Source organism: Molothrus ater, unplaced genomic scaffold (genome assembly GCF_012460135.2).
Source record: "Molothrus ater isolate BHLD 08-10-18 breed brown headed cowbird unplaced genomic scaffold, BPBGC_Mater_1.1 matUn_MA122, whole genome shotgun sequence".
NCBI lineage: Eukaryota > Metazoa > Chordata > Aves > Passeriformes > Icteridae > Molothrus > Molothrus ater.
In genome coordinates, this window is record NW_023416576.1 from 190,264 (window position 1) to 203,198 (window position 12,935).

Sequence of the window (12,935 nt, forward strand, 5' to 3'; positions counted from 1 at the left end):
AAAGGGGTGGTGGTTGATCAGGCCACGCCCACTGTGGGAGTGGCTTTGGAATGCTCCTCCCACTGTGGACATGGCATCGAGTGTGGGTGTGGCTTTGGGAGGCTCCACCCACAGTGGGGGAGGCAACATTTGTGGGTGGAGCCTCCTATGAACATATTTGGTCTTTTAAATAAAGTAGGTGGAGCTTCCACAGGCTCCACCCACACTGGGAGGGGCTCCAGGCACTCTGAGTTAAACAAGCCCCACCCACTGGGTGTGACCAGCTATGTTAATGAGGTGGGCATGGCTGCAGTTGATCCATTGATGTCATGGAAAGGTGTGGCTTGCACAAGCTCCACCCCCTCTGGGCGTGGCCTGTCATGGTTCCGCCTCCTCCTCGCTGTCCGCAGTCACAGGGGCGTGGAGCTGGGGGAGGGGCACAGTCAGGGGGGGCCAGGGACCCCCAAATGTGACCCCAGACCCCCCAAATGTGCCCCTAGACCCAAAATGTGACCCCAGACCCCCCAAAAGTGACCCTGAACCCCCAAATGTGACCCCAGCCCCCCCAAATGTGACCCCAAACCCCAAAGGTGACCCTGGACCCCCAGATGTGATCTCAGAGCCCCCAAAGGTGACTCCAAACCCCCCCAAATGTGACCCTAAATCCCCAAATGACACCCCAAGCCCCCAAAATGAGACCCTGGATCCCCCAAAGGTGACCCCAGACCCCCCCAGTCATGGCCCCAACCCCCCCAAATGTGACCCCAGAACCCTCCGACCCCCCCAAATACGACCCCAAGCCCCCAAATTGTGTCCCCAGCTCCCCCAAATGTGATCCCAGTCCCCCAAATGCACCCCCAACCCCCCCAAAATGTGCCCCCAAGTGCCCCCCCAGACTCACGGCCTGGGCCAGGGGTCCCCACTGCAGGGCCCGGGCCAGGCCCCGCCCGGGGGGGGGGACGGTGTCACCCCCCCAGTCCGTGATGGCCCCGAACGTCCCCGTCACTGTCACCGACCCGGCCTGGGGGGCAAAGGGCAGGGGGACATGGGGCTGAGACCCCCCAAGAGGGGAAATTGGGGGGCTGAGACCCCCAGGAGGGGCTGAGACCCCCGGGAGGGGAAAAGGGGGGGGGGGGGTCTGAGCCCCATGGAGGGGGTCTGGGGTGGGGAGGGGTCTCTGCCCCAAGGATGAATTTTGGGGGTCTCTTCCTCACCTGGGGGTCGCCCAGGGGGGGCTCTCCGGGCTCCCCCCCCCTCAGCACCACCCCCGTGTAGCCGGGGGGCAGCGGCAGCTCCCGACCCCCCAAACGGCGCCCCCGGAACGAGGCCCAGAGATCTGGGGGGGCGGGGGGACAGAGTGAGGGGCGGAGGGACCCCCAAAACCTCCCTGGGATCCCCAAAAACCTCCCCCTGATCCCCAACACCTGCCTGGGACTCCCCAAACGGCGCCCCCGGAACGAGGCCCAGAGATCTGGGAGGGGACCCCAAAAACACCCCCAGAACCTCCCCGGGACCCCCAAACGTCCTTGGGACCCCCAAACACCCCCGCAGAACCTCCGTGGGACCCTCAAAAACCCGACCCAGACCCCCAAACCGGCCCCCACCCCATTCCCAGAGCCCCCCGCCCGACCCCTTCAAGCCCAATCCCACCCCCCCAGTTCAGGGTCCCCTCAGGATCCCCTCGCGGCCCTCACCGCCGCCCGGGCCGGGCCGCGCCCTCAGGAACGCGGCCACAGGGGCGGGTCCGTCGTGCTGGACCCGGCAAGGCAGGAGCTGGACCGGGAGCGGCTCCGGGGAAGCCCCGGCAGGAACCCGGACCCGAACCGGAGCCGCCATTTTAGATGGGAGGGGAATTAGGAGGAAGTGACGTCAGAGCGCGCCGGAAGGGGCGGGAGACGCCATTTTGGAGGGAATAAAGATGGCGGCGCCCATGGGGAGGAAAGATGGCGGAAGTGGGAAGTGCAAGGAATGATGGGAGATGTGGTTAGGGGTCGGGGGGGGCTTTTAAGCCCCTCCCCGTGTACTGGGACCCCCCCCCCCCCAAGACCTCGAGGGACACCCCCAGCCCCACAGAGAGACCCCCAGGGACCCCCCCTCACAGAGCCGGACACAGATTTTACACTTTCCAAGTTTTTTTTGGGGGGGGGGGGTCACAAACAGAGGCTGGGGCTGCCATGTCCTGACAGGTCCTCCCCCCCCCCGCTATGTCACGACAGCTCAGGCCCCGCCCTCCCCCCGCAGCAGCCGCGCGAGAAGCAGGACCCCCCCCCAGCGCTGCCCCCGCACCCGCCCCTCCCCCCCCGGCCCCCCCCGCGCCAGGACCACCCCCCGGGGGGGGGCGGCGGCCGCCAGCGCCCATCCCCCTCCCCCCTCCGCCCCTCCCCCCCCCGAGGGCACCAACAGGGGGGTGAGTGCGGGGGGAGGGGCGGCCGCGCCCCCCCCCAGCACCAGGAGGGTCTCGGGCCCCCCCCCCAGCGCCCCCCAGAGCGCCTCGAAGGCGCCACGAGCCCGGGGGGGGTCCCAGGGCGGGGGGAAGGCGAGGGGGCGGAGCCGGACCCCCAAGGGCAGCTCCAGCGGGGGGAGAGGCGCCAGGAACGAGCCCCCTCCCCCTTTTTGAGGGGTTCCCCCCCCCGGGCTGAAAATGGCGGCGGCCTCGAGCGAGGGGGGCAGGTCCCGGGGGGGGCGCAGGGTCAGGGTCAGCTCGGCCCCGCCCCCAACCCCCCCGCGACCCCCCCCCAGCGCCGCCAGAGCCCCCTCGGCCCAGGCTCCGCCCCCCCCCAGCAGCACCTGCAGCGCCAGCACGGGGGGGGGCGGGGCCCCAATTTGGGGAGGGGTCCCGGGGTCCCCAGTTTGGGGAGGGGTCCCCTCGGTTTGGGGCCCCCCCAGAGGCTCCAGGCGCAGCCGCAGGGGGAGGGGCACGGGCCGCCCCCCCCCCGCCAGCAGCGCCCCCCCCCAACCCTCGGGGTCCTGGGGGGCTCCGGGGGGGGCGCAGAACGGGGGGGGGGGCCCGGGGAGGCAGCGGAGGCGGAGCGGGGGGGGCGCGGGCAGCAGCGAGGGGGGGGCGCCCCCCCCGGACCCCCCCCCGGAGCCGTTTTGGGGAGGGGGGGCGGGAGCGCAGCGCGGAGGGGGCCCCAAAACCGCGGCCAATTTGGGGGGGCCCAGCGCGGCCGCCAGCGCCCCCTGCAGGCGGCAGCGATCCCACAGGTCGGGGTCGCCCCCTCCCCAAAATGAGGGGGGGTCCCGGGGCGGGGGGGGGCACAGCGGGACCCCCCCGCGGGGCAGGAGGGGGGCGGCGGCGCTCAGGACCCCCTGAGCCCCCCCCCAGCCGCCCCCCCCGGCCGCCAGCGCCCTCCGCAGGTACCCCCGGAGCTGGGGCAGCATTTGGGGGGGGGTCCCGGGGGGGTCCCGCAGCACCTTCAGCACCGCCCGGAGCTGGGGGGAGCCGGGGGGGGGCGGGCGGGCCCGCAGCACCTGCGCCATCACAGCCCCCCCCAGGGACCCCCCCAAAACCTTGGCGAGCTCCAGCAGGTGCGGGGGGGCCGCGGGGTGACCCCCCCCCAATAATTTCTGAGCCGCGACCCCCAACTCCCGCCCCGGGACCCCCCCGAATCGGCGGCAATAGGCGAGAACGGCCCGGCAGAACACATCGGGGGGACCCCCCCCCCAAAAACTCCACCAGCCCCCAGAGCCACTCGCGCCCCCCCGCGATTATTTGGGGGGGGTCGGGGGTCGGGGGTCTCGCAGCCCCCCCCGGGATTTGGGGGGGGGCGCAAAGCGCCGCGGCCGCCTCGAAACGGGGCAGGAACAGCTCGGGGGGGTCCCCGGCGCCGCCGCCCCCCCCCGGGAACAGCGCGGCCGCCAAATGGGGGGGCAGCTCCGGGGGGGGGCGGGGCGGATTCTGGGGGTCCCCGCCCCCCCCGTGGAGGAGGCAGAGGAGGAAGAAGAGGCGCAGGGGGGGGGGCAGGGCGGGGTGCAGCGCCAGCGCCGCCAATCGCGGCGCCCCCCCCGCGCCGAGAGCCCCCCCCAGCAGCGCCGCCTGCACCGGGGCCGGGTCCGCTGAGGCCAAAACCGGGGGCGCTCCCGGGACGCCCCCCCGGGCACCGAAATGAGGGAGATGAAGGAGCTGGGCCCGGGCGGGGGGGGCGAGGCCGAAGGCAGAGCCTGGAGGGGGGGAGGGGGCGTCAGAAATGGAGGGGTTGGGTTGGGGGGGGGGTTTGAAATGGGGGGGGTCTCAAAGGGGGCGAATCTTGGGGATCTCTGGGGTTTGGGGGTCTTGAACTGGGGGGGGCTCCGGGATTTGGGGGTCCCGGGGTGGTTGGGATTTGGGGGGGGGATCGCTGGGATTTGGGGGGAGTTCCAGGGATTTTTGGGGTCTCTGGACTCACCGGGATCCAGCCCCGCCTCTCCCCAGGGATCCGCTGGATCTGGGGGGGGGGGGAAGGGATCAGGGTTCGGGGGGGGGTCGAGGGATCCCCCAACCCCCCCCCAGGGACAGTCCCAGCACCAGACTGGGATGTACTGGGATTTACTGGGATCTGCCCAGTTACCTGCGGGATTCCCCAGGATCCACTGGGACCTTCCCAGTCCTTACTGGGGCCCACTGGGACCCTCCCAACCCTTACTGGGACACACTGGGATCCCCCACCCGCCCGCCATCCCTTACTGGTCTCCCCCCAGTCCATACTGGGACCCACTGGGACCTTCCCGGTCCATACTGGGAACCCCCCAACCCTTACTGGGATTACTCTCAGTCCTTACTGGGACCTTCCCAACCTTTACTGGGACCGACCAGGATCCTCCCAATCTTTACTGGGACCCACTGGGACCCTCCCAGTCCATACTGGGACACACCGGGACCCTCCCAGTCCCTACTGGGATCCTCCCAGTCCATACTGGGACACACTGGGACCCTCCCAGTCCATACTGGGACCTTCCCAGTCCATACTGGGACACACTGGGACCCTCCCAGTCCATACTGGTGTCCCCCACTCACCTCCCGCCCCCTCCGCCCTCAGCAGCAGCAGCGGCTGCAGCGCGGGGCAGCCCCGGCCGGGGGTCCCGGGGGTCCCGATGGTCCCTGGGGGGGTCTCGAGGGGGGTCTCGAGGGGGGTCCCGAGGGGGGTCCCGGGCACGGCCCCGATGCGGCGCAGCTCCCGCAGGCACTCGGCGGCCGCCGCCGGGGCCCCCCCCGCGCCCCCCGGGCGCTGCAGCAGCGCCGCCAGCGCCGCCAGCCCCGAGCGGTCCCCGCGGGCCGCGAGCACCGAGAGAGCGGCCACGAGCAGCAGCGAGCGGGGGGGGCCCGGGGACGGCTCGGCCAGCAGCGCCAGCAGAGCCCCCCCGGGACCCGAACCGGAGCCGTCGGGACCGGAACCGTCGGGACCGGAACCGTCGGAGCTCCAATCATCGCCCCCCGCGGAACCATCCGGGCACGGCGGGGAATCGAGCAGCAGCAGCAGCAGCTCCGTCTGAAATTGGGGATTGGGGAGGGGGCGCTGAGACCCCCGGAGGGACGGGACCCCCCCCGCATCACGGGACCCCGAATGGCTCCAGCAGGGACCAAAGACTTCTCCTGAAGGGACCCCAAATTCCCCTTGAGGAACCAAAAATCATCCCCAGGGACCCCGAATCATCCCCAGGCAACACAAATTCCCCTCAAGGGACCCCAAATCACACCCAAATATCCCAAATTCTCCTCGAGGAACCCCAAGTCACACCCAGGGACCCCGAATCTCCTCAAGGACCCCAAATTCCTCTCAAGGGACCCCAAATCCCCCTCAGGTGAACCCAAATACACCCAAGTGACCTCAACATCCCCCGGGTGACCCCAAATTCCCCTCAAGTGACCCCAAATCACACCCAGGGACCCCAAACGCCCCCCAGGAGACCCCAGGCCCCCCCAGTCCCGGCCCCGCCCCTCTCTCCCGTCGCACACCTGATGACGTAAAGAGGGGCGGGGCCGGCGCAGGGCGGGGGGCGCGGGGGGCGCGAGCGCGGCCGCGAGCCGGGCCCAGGGACCACCCCCCGCCATGGCCGCGGGGGCTGCCGGGAGCAACGTGACGTCACCGCAACCCGGCCCCCCTCCACGTGACGTCACTCCCCCCGCCATGGCCGCGGAAGCTGCCGGGAGCAACGTGACGTCACAGCCCGTCCTCCGTGACGTCACACGCCCCTCGGAACGCTCGCGGGAAGCGCCGGAGGGGAGGTTGTGACGTCACAGCGCTCCCCTCCCCCCCCCAAGGTTTCTGCCCCTCCCGGTGATGTCACAGCCGGCGTGTGTTACGTCATATCATCATGTAGAGTGACGTCATTGGGGCGGGTTTACCCACAGGCGGCTTGGGGGGCTCCTATGGACCCACAGAGCCCTCCCGGTGTCCCCTCCCCCCATGTCCCCACTGCCCCCCGTGTCGTCCCCGTGTCCCCAATGTCCCCCCCATGTCCCCGTGTCTCCCCCTGTCCCCGTGACCCCCCCCCCCGCTCCGGTCGGACCGGCCGCGCTCCCGGCCCCGCCCCCCCCGGGCCCCGCCCCGCCCGCACGGACCGGACCGAGGGGGGAGGGGCAGGTGACCCCCCCCCCCCCCCTCCCCCCCGGGGACAGCCTGACACCCCCCCCCCCCCATGGTGACACGGGTGTGCAGGTGACCCCCCCGGTGACCTCTGACACCCCGGTGCTGGCGTCCCTCTGTCCCCGTGTCCTCAAAGTGTTCGTGTCCCCATCCCCAATGTCCCCGATGTCCCCACGTCCCTCAGGACAATGTCCCCCTGTCCCTCTGTCCCCATGTCCCCGAAGTCCTCATGTCCCCAAATGCCCACCCGTGTCCCTGATGTCCCCAGGCGCCCCCGATGTCCCCATGTCCCCGTGTCCCAATGTCCCCAAATGCCCTCCCGTGTCCTGCGATGTCCCCATGTCCCAGTGTCCCCCGATGTCCCCGGTGCTGTCCCCCAATGCCCCCCGGTGCTGTCCCCTGATGTCCCCGCTGTCCCCGGGCCGGGGCGGGGGCTCCCCCGTTATTTCCCAAGCGGCGCCCGCCCGACCGGCTCCGGCTGCGGCGCGGCCCGGCCCGACCGGCGGAACCGGTCCGGGACAGCAGCGCGGGGCGGGACGGGGGACGCGCGGCGGGGCGGCACCGCCGGCACCGGCACCGCACGGCACGGAACGGAACAGAACGGCACGGAACGGCTGGGACGGCAGCGGGACAGGACCGGGACAGCACCGCCGGGACCGGGACAGCACAACCGGGATAACAGAGCCGGGACAACACCGGGACAGTCAGGATAACAGAGCCAGGACTGGGATAACAGAGCCAGGACCGGGATAACAGAGCCAGGACTGGGATAACAGAGCCGGGACCGGGATAACAGAGCCGGGACTGGGATAACAGAGCCGGGACCGGGATAACAGAGCCGGGACCGGGATAACAGAGGCGGGACCGGGATAACAGAGCCGGGACCGGGATAACAGAGCCGGGACCGGGATAACAGAGCCAGGACCGGGATAACAGAGCCGGGACTGGGATAACAGAGCCAGGACCGGGATAACAGAGGCGGGACTGGGATAACAGAGCCAGGACCGGGATAACAGAGGCGGGACCGGGATAACAGAGGCGGGACCGGCACCAGGACGGCACAACCGGGACAGCCCCGGGACAGCGCAGGCAGCCCCGGTGCTGAGGGGGCAGCGCGGGGCTCGGGGCGGGGGACAGCGGGTGGGGACAGCGGGTGGGGACAGCGGGTGGGGACAGCGGTGACAGCGGTGACAGCGGTGACAGCGGATCGCAGCGACGCCAGACCGGGATCAGGCACCAGAACTGCCCCAATCCCCGGGATCTGAGCCCAAATCCGGGATCCAGCACCGGGATTGGGAATCCAGCACCAAACCCGACCAGGAGCTGAAATCAACCAAACCCTCGGGATCTGGCATCAAAATCCACCAAAGATCAGGGGTTTGGTGCTGATTGTGACCAAATATTTGGGATCCGGCACCAAAACTGCCCAAGGATTTGGGGCCGGCTGTGGGTATTGACCAAACGCTCCGGATCTGGGATCAAACGCAACGGGGACCCAGCATCGAACCTGACTGAGGATCCTGCGGGGGATCCATCGGGATCAGGATCCAGTGGGATCAGGGGATCCATCAGAATCCATTGGGATCTATTGAAATCCATCGGCCAGGGTCAGGGATCCACCAGGATCCATCAGGATCAATCAGGATCCATCGGGTTTGATCAGAATCCATTGTGATCCATTGGGATCAATCAGGATCCATCAGGATCCATCGGGATCAATCAGGATCCATCGGGATCTATCGGGATCCATCGGGATCAGGGATCCATCGTCTCCGGCCATGCCGCGCGCGTTCCTGGTGAAGAAGCCGGTGGTGGCCACGGCCAAGCGCAACTGGAGCGAGCTCCCGGACGAGCAGCGGGCCGAGATCTACGTGCCCAGTATGGCGGGGCATCTGGGGGGGCTGGGATCCATCGGGAAATGGGATCTGGGGGGGCCCGGGGATCTGGGGGCACCGGGATCCATGGGGAGATGGGATCTGGGGGGATTCAGGGATTTAGGGGGGCTCAGGAATTTGGGGGGGACCCAGGTGTTCTTTGGGGTTCAGGCGCTGGGGGGACCCTGAAGTCTGGGGGGCTGTGTCAGGAATTTGGGGGTTCCGGGTGTTTGGAGGGACCCCGGAATTTGGGGGAGAAGCCTCAGGGTTTGGGGGGTCCCAGGAACTCGGGGGGTCCCAGGAATTTGGGGAGTCCTGGGTGTTTTGGAGGTGTGTGGAAGGGCTAAAGAATTCCGGGATTTTGGGGATCCAGGAGTTTCAGATTTTGGAGGTTTTGGGGTGACGTCCTTCCCCTCCAGGGATGTCCCCTTAGTGACAGAATTGGGGTTCAGCCCCCAAATCCCACCCAAACTCTGGGACAGGGGGGGTTTGGGGAGGACTTTGGGGTGCCCGGACCCCTTGGACCCTTTTTGGGGTGGGGGTTTGGACACCCGGGTTGGGGGAGGATTTTGGGGTGATTTTAGGGGGGTTTGGGCTGCTGGCTTGGGTGGGGGAGGGGATTTTTGGGTGTCGCCCGTGTCCCCCCGGGGGGGGCGGGGGTGGCGTCCCCCCCCCGGGGCCCACGCGGGCGCCACCCGCCGGAAACCCCTAATTTGGGGCGTAATTCGGGCGGTAATTTGGGGTGTCGCGGCCGGAGCCGTCCGACCGGTCCGGGGAACCCCAAAAGGGCGGGGGAGAGGAGCGGGGGAGGGGCCCCCCCAAATCCTCCTCCTGCCATGGGGGGGGCGGGGGGGGGGCACGTTTGGGGGGTCCCCAGTGTGGGGTCCGATTTGGGGAGGGGGGAGGTCAAATTTGGGGTGAATTTTGGGGGGTTTTTTGGAGGGATCCCGTTTTGGGGAGGGGGGGTGGGGTCCGGTTTGGGGTTCCCGATATTTTTGGGGTGAATTTTGTGGGGGTTTTTTGGAGGGATCCCGTTTTGGGGAGGGGGTTTGGGGGTGCAGGACCCCCCCCTAAAGCCGTGCCACCCCCCCCAGTCTGTTTGGGGGGCTGCCCCCTGCGCAGGGACCCCGAGCCGGCCGTGGGGGAGGCCCCCGCGTCCCCCGTGTCCCCCCTGGACATGACGCTGCCCCCCCGCGCCCCCCCCGGCCCCTTCCTGCACCCCAAGGGAAAGGTAAGGGGGGGACCCCAAATTTGGGGGGGGGGCTGGAGGGATGGGGGGTGAAAAGTGAAATGGGGGGGCTGAAATTGGGGAGGGAAGGGGCTGAGACTGGGGGTCTCCAAAATGGGGGGGTCCCCATGAGCACGGAGGTCCCCAGAATTGGGGGTGCCCAAACTGGGGGGGGGGGTCCCCAGAATTAGGGGTGCCCAAACTGGGGGGGGTCCCCAGAATTAGGGGTGCCCCAACTGGGGGGGGTCCCCCAAAATTGGGGGTGCCCAAGGTGGGAGGTCCCTGGGAATGGGGGGGTCTCTGTGATGGGGATTCCTGATGGCGGGGAGGTCTCCAAAACTGGGGGGCCCCAATTTGGGAGGGGTCCCCAAAAGCCAGGGGGGTCACCAAGGTGGGCTGGGGGTCCCCAAAACCAGAGGTTCCCAAGGGGCGCTGTCCCCCACGGCTGGGGGCGGGTCCCCAAAACTGGGGGGGGCTCTCCCCATAACCGGGGGGTCCCAAGGGGGGAGCCCCCCCCATTTAACCCCTTCCTCCCCTCTCTCTGCAGGTCCCATCCGGCCCTTTGGGCGCCCCCCTCCCCCCGGGGCTGCCCCTGGCCGGGGGGGTCCCCGTGGGGGTCCCGGTGGCCGGGGGGGTCCCGGGGGGCTCCGAGCTCTTCTCGTGCCCCGTGTGCCACAAGAGCTTCGGGTTCCAGCGGATGCTGAACCGGCACCTCAAGTGCCACAGCGAGGTCAAGCGGCACCGCTGCCCCTACTGCGGGAAGGGCTTCAACGACACCTTCGACCTCAAGCGCCACGTGCGCACCCACACCGGTGAGAGCGGGATGGGATGGGAATGGGAACGGGAATGGGATGGGATTGGGATGGGATTGGGATGGGGAAAGGTTCAATGGCACCTTCGACCTCAAGCGCCACGTGCGCACCCACACCGGTGAGAGTGGGGATGGGATGGGATTGGGATGGGATTGGGATGGGATTGGGATGGGATTGGGATGGGATTGGGATGGGATTGGGATGGGATTGGGATGGTACTGGGACGGGAATGGGAATGGGATTGGAGTGGGGAAAGGTTCAACGACGCCTTCGACCTCAAGCGCCACGTGCGCACCCACACCGGTGAGAGCGGGATGGGATGGGTGGGAACAGGACTGGGGAGGGATTGGGGTGGGGACAGGGACAGTGACAGCAACCAGTCCGGCCCCAGCCTCCTCTCACTCCCCTGTCCCGTGTCCAGGTGTCCGTCCCTACAAGTGCTCGTTCTGTGACAATGCCCGGTCCCCCATTCACTGTCCATGTCCCCCTGTCCCCACCTGTCCAGGTGTCCGTCCCTAAAAGTGCTGTGTGACAATGCCCTGTCCTTCTGTCCCCACCTGTCCAGGTGTCCGTCCCTACAAGTGCTCTGTGACAATGCCCTGTCCCTCTGTCCCCACCTGTCCAGGTGTCCGTCCCTACAAGTGCTCGCTCTGTGACAATGCCCGGTCACCCATTCACTGTCCATGTCCCTCTGTCCCCACCTGTCCAGGTGTCCGTCCCTACAAGTGCTCGCTCTGTGACAATGCCCTGTCCCCCTGTCCCCACCTGTCCAGGTGTCCGTCCCTACAAGTGCTCGCTCTGTGACAATGCCCTGTCCCTCTGTCCCATGTCCAGGTGTCCGTCCCTACAAGTGCTGTGTGACAATGCCCGGTCCCCCATTCACTGTCCATGTCCTTCTGTCCCCACCTGTCCAGGTGTCCGTCCCTACAAGTGCTCGCTCTGTGACAATGCCCTGTCCCTCTGTCCCATGTCCAGGTGTCCGTCCCTACAAGTGCTGTGTGACAATGCCCGGTCCCCCATTCACTGTCCATGTCCTTCTGTCCCCACCTGTCCAGGTGTCCGTCCCTACAGGTGCTCTCTGTGTGACAATGCCCTGTCCCCCATTCACTGTCCATGTCCCCCTGTCCCCACCTGTCCAGGTGTCCGTCCCTACAAGTGCTCGCTCTGTGACAATGCCCGGTCACCCATTCACTGTCCATGTCCTTCTGTCCCCACCTGTCCAGGTGTCCGTCCCTACAAGTGCTCGCTCTGTGACAAGGCCTTCACGCAGCGCTGCTCGCTGGAGTCGCACCTGCGCAAGATCCACGGCGTGGCGCAGCGCTACGGCTACAAGGAGCGCCGGGCCAAGCTCTACGTGTGCGAGGAGTGCGGCGGCACCGCCGACAGCCAGGACGCGCACCTGGCGCACCTGCGGCAGCGCCACCCCCACAGCCCCCTGCTGGCCAAGCTGGCCCGCAAGGCCGCGGCCACGCCCGCGCCGCGCCCGGCCCCGCCCCGCGCCGCCCCGCCCCCCTAGGGGATGGATAAAGGGGGAGGGGCCCCGCCCCGCCTGGCTCCACCCCCCCGTGGGATGCGGAAAAGGGGGTGGGGCCATGCCCGGCCACGCCCCGTGCTGCCCCACCCCTGTAGGGGACTCATAAAGGGGGTGGGGCCATGCCCGGTTGGGGAGGGACACGCCCATTTAGGGAGGGACACGCCCATTTTGGGAAAGGACACACCCATTTTGAGGTGAGGGGAGGGACACGCCCCATTACGGAGGGACACGCCCATTTAGGGGAGGGATACGCCCATTTTGAGGTTAGGGGAGGACACGCCCATTTAGGGGAGGGATACGCCCATTTTGAGGTTAGGGGAGGACACGCCCATTTAAGGGAGGGACACGCCCATTTAGATAAGGGACACACCCACACAGGCAGGGACACGCCCAGTTTTGGGTTGGGGAAAGAAGTGCTCATTGGTCACGCCCATTGGTTTAGGACACGCCCCTTTTGGGGGGGTCAGCTGGGGGATTTCCGATTGAGGCCACGCCCATTTTGAGTAGAAGCCACGCCCACTTTGTCCCCATTGGGAATAAAAACCCCTCTGTGCTCACTGACCACGCCCCTCGTGACGGAGGCCACGCCCTCTTTGGCTCAGGCCACGCCCCCACCTGGGGGAGGGTGATGTGGGGGTCTCGGCAGCCCCTCCCCCACACCGCAGGTGCCGTCAGTTCCAGTTTTTATTGCCCGAAACCCCCCAAAATCGGGGGTGGGGGAGGGGGCGGTGGGGGAGGGGCGGCCCCTCCCTCTCCAGTTCCGCGGGGGGGGGGGGGGAGGGGTCGCCCCTCCCCCCCCAAAGTCCAGTTCAATTCCCGCCCTTTGGTCACAGGCTCCGCCCCCTCCCCTCCCCCACCCCCGGGGGCGTTTGGCAAAAGCAGGGGGGGGGGGTGGGGGGGGATGGGGGAGGGGCGGTCACACCCACCCGACCCCTCCCCCCCCTC

The 12,935-nt window shown here is 68.3% G+C and overlaps 4 protein-coding genes across 4 annotated transcripts in view; 1 reads left to right on the forward strand and 3 right to left on the reverse strand.

The window, feature by feature from the left end:
- LOC118701051 (pyruvate carboxylase, mitochondrial-like) overlaps positions 1-72 on the reverse strand; it is a 3,377-nt gene extending 3,305 nt beyond the window's left edge. Inside the window, exon 1 of the mRNA XM_036405629.1 lies at positions 64-72. Coding sequence (XP_036261522.1) covers positions 64-72 — 9 coding nt within the window. The remainder of the gene's footprint in view (positions 1-63) is intronic.
- LOC129047113 (homeobox protein Hox-D11-like) overlaps positions 1-6,075 on the reverse strand; it is a 17,905-nt gene extending 11,830 nt beyond the window's left edge. The window contains exons 1-2 of the mRNA XM_054518267.1: positions 5,912-6,075; positions 4,680-5,444 (exon numbers count right to left, since the gene is read on the reverse strand). Of these exons, the coding sequence (XP_054374242.1) occupies positions 4,848-5,444; positions 5,912-6,007 (693 nt within the window). The 5' untranslated portion in view covers positions 6,008-6,075 and the 3' untranslated portion in view covers positions 4,680-4,847. The remainder of the gene's footprint in view (positions 1-4,679; positions 5,445-5,911) is intronic.
- Positions 11-1,967, reverse strand: LOC118701046 (ribonuclease H2 subunit C-like). Its single transcript, XM_036405623.2, has 4 exons — positions 1,674-1,967; positions 1,194-1,315; positions 881-1,000; positions 11-405 (listed from the first exon to the last, which is right to left on the reverse strand). The coding sequence occupies exons 1-4, from the start codon at positions 1,813-1,815 to the stop codon at positions 358-360; spliced, it is 432 nt and encodes a 143-aa protein (XP_036261516.1). The 5' UTR covers positions 1,816-1,967; the 3' UTR covers positions 11-357.
- Positions 6,076-8,235: 2,160 nt separating the features above from the next.
- Positions 8,236-12,710, forward strand: LOC118701052 (putative transcription factor Ovo-like 1). Its single transcript, XM_036405630.2, has 4 exons — positions 8,236-8,420; positions 9,511-9,647; positions 10,192-10,456; positions 11,680-12,710. The coding sequence occupies exons 1-4, from the start codon at positions 8,321-8,323 to the stop codon at positions 11,970-11,972; spliced, it is 795 nt and encodes a 264-aa protein (XP_036261523.1). The 5' UTR covers positions 8,236-8,320; the 3' UTR covers positions 11,973-12,710.
- Positions 12,711-12,935: the final 225 nt, after the last annotated feature.

Coding starts and splice junctions, on each gene's coding strand:
- LOC118701046 (XM_036405623.2), bottom strand. CDS start 1,815: ATGGCGGCTCCGGTTCGGGTCCGGGTTCCTGCCGGGGCTTCCCCGGAG. Junction 1,001..1,193: donor CCCCCCTGGGCGACCCCCAG/GTGAGGAAGAGA, acceptor TTTGCCCCCCAG/GCCGGGTCGGTGACAGTGAC. Junction 406..880: donor GGGGACCCCTGGCCCAGGCC/GTGAGTCTGGGG, acceptor CCCCTCCCCCAG/CTCCACGCCCCTGTGACTGC.
- LOC118701052 (XM_036405630.2), top strand. CDS start 8,321: ATGCCGCGCGCGTTCCTGGTGAAGAAGCCGGTGGTGGCCACGGCCAAG. Junction 8,421..9,510: donor GGCCGAGATCTACGTGCCCA/GTATGGCGGGGC, acceptor CACCCCCCCCAG/TCTGTTTGGGGGGCTGCCCC. Junction 9,648..10,191: donor TCCTGCACCCCAAGGGAAAG/GTAAGGGGGGGA, acceptor CTCTCTCTGCAG/GTCCCATCCGGCCCTTTGGG.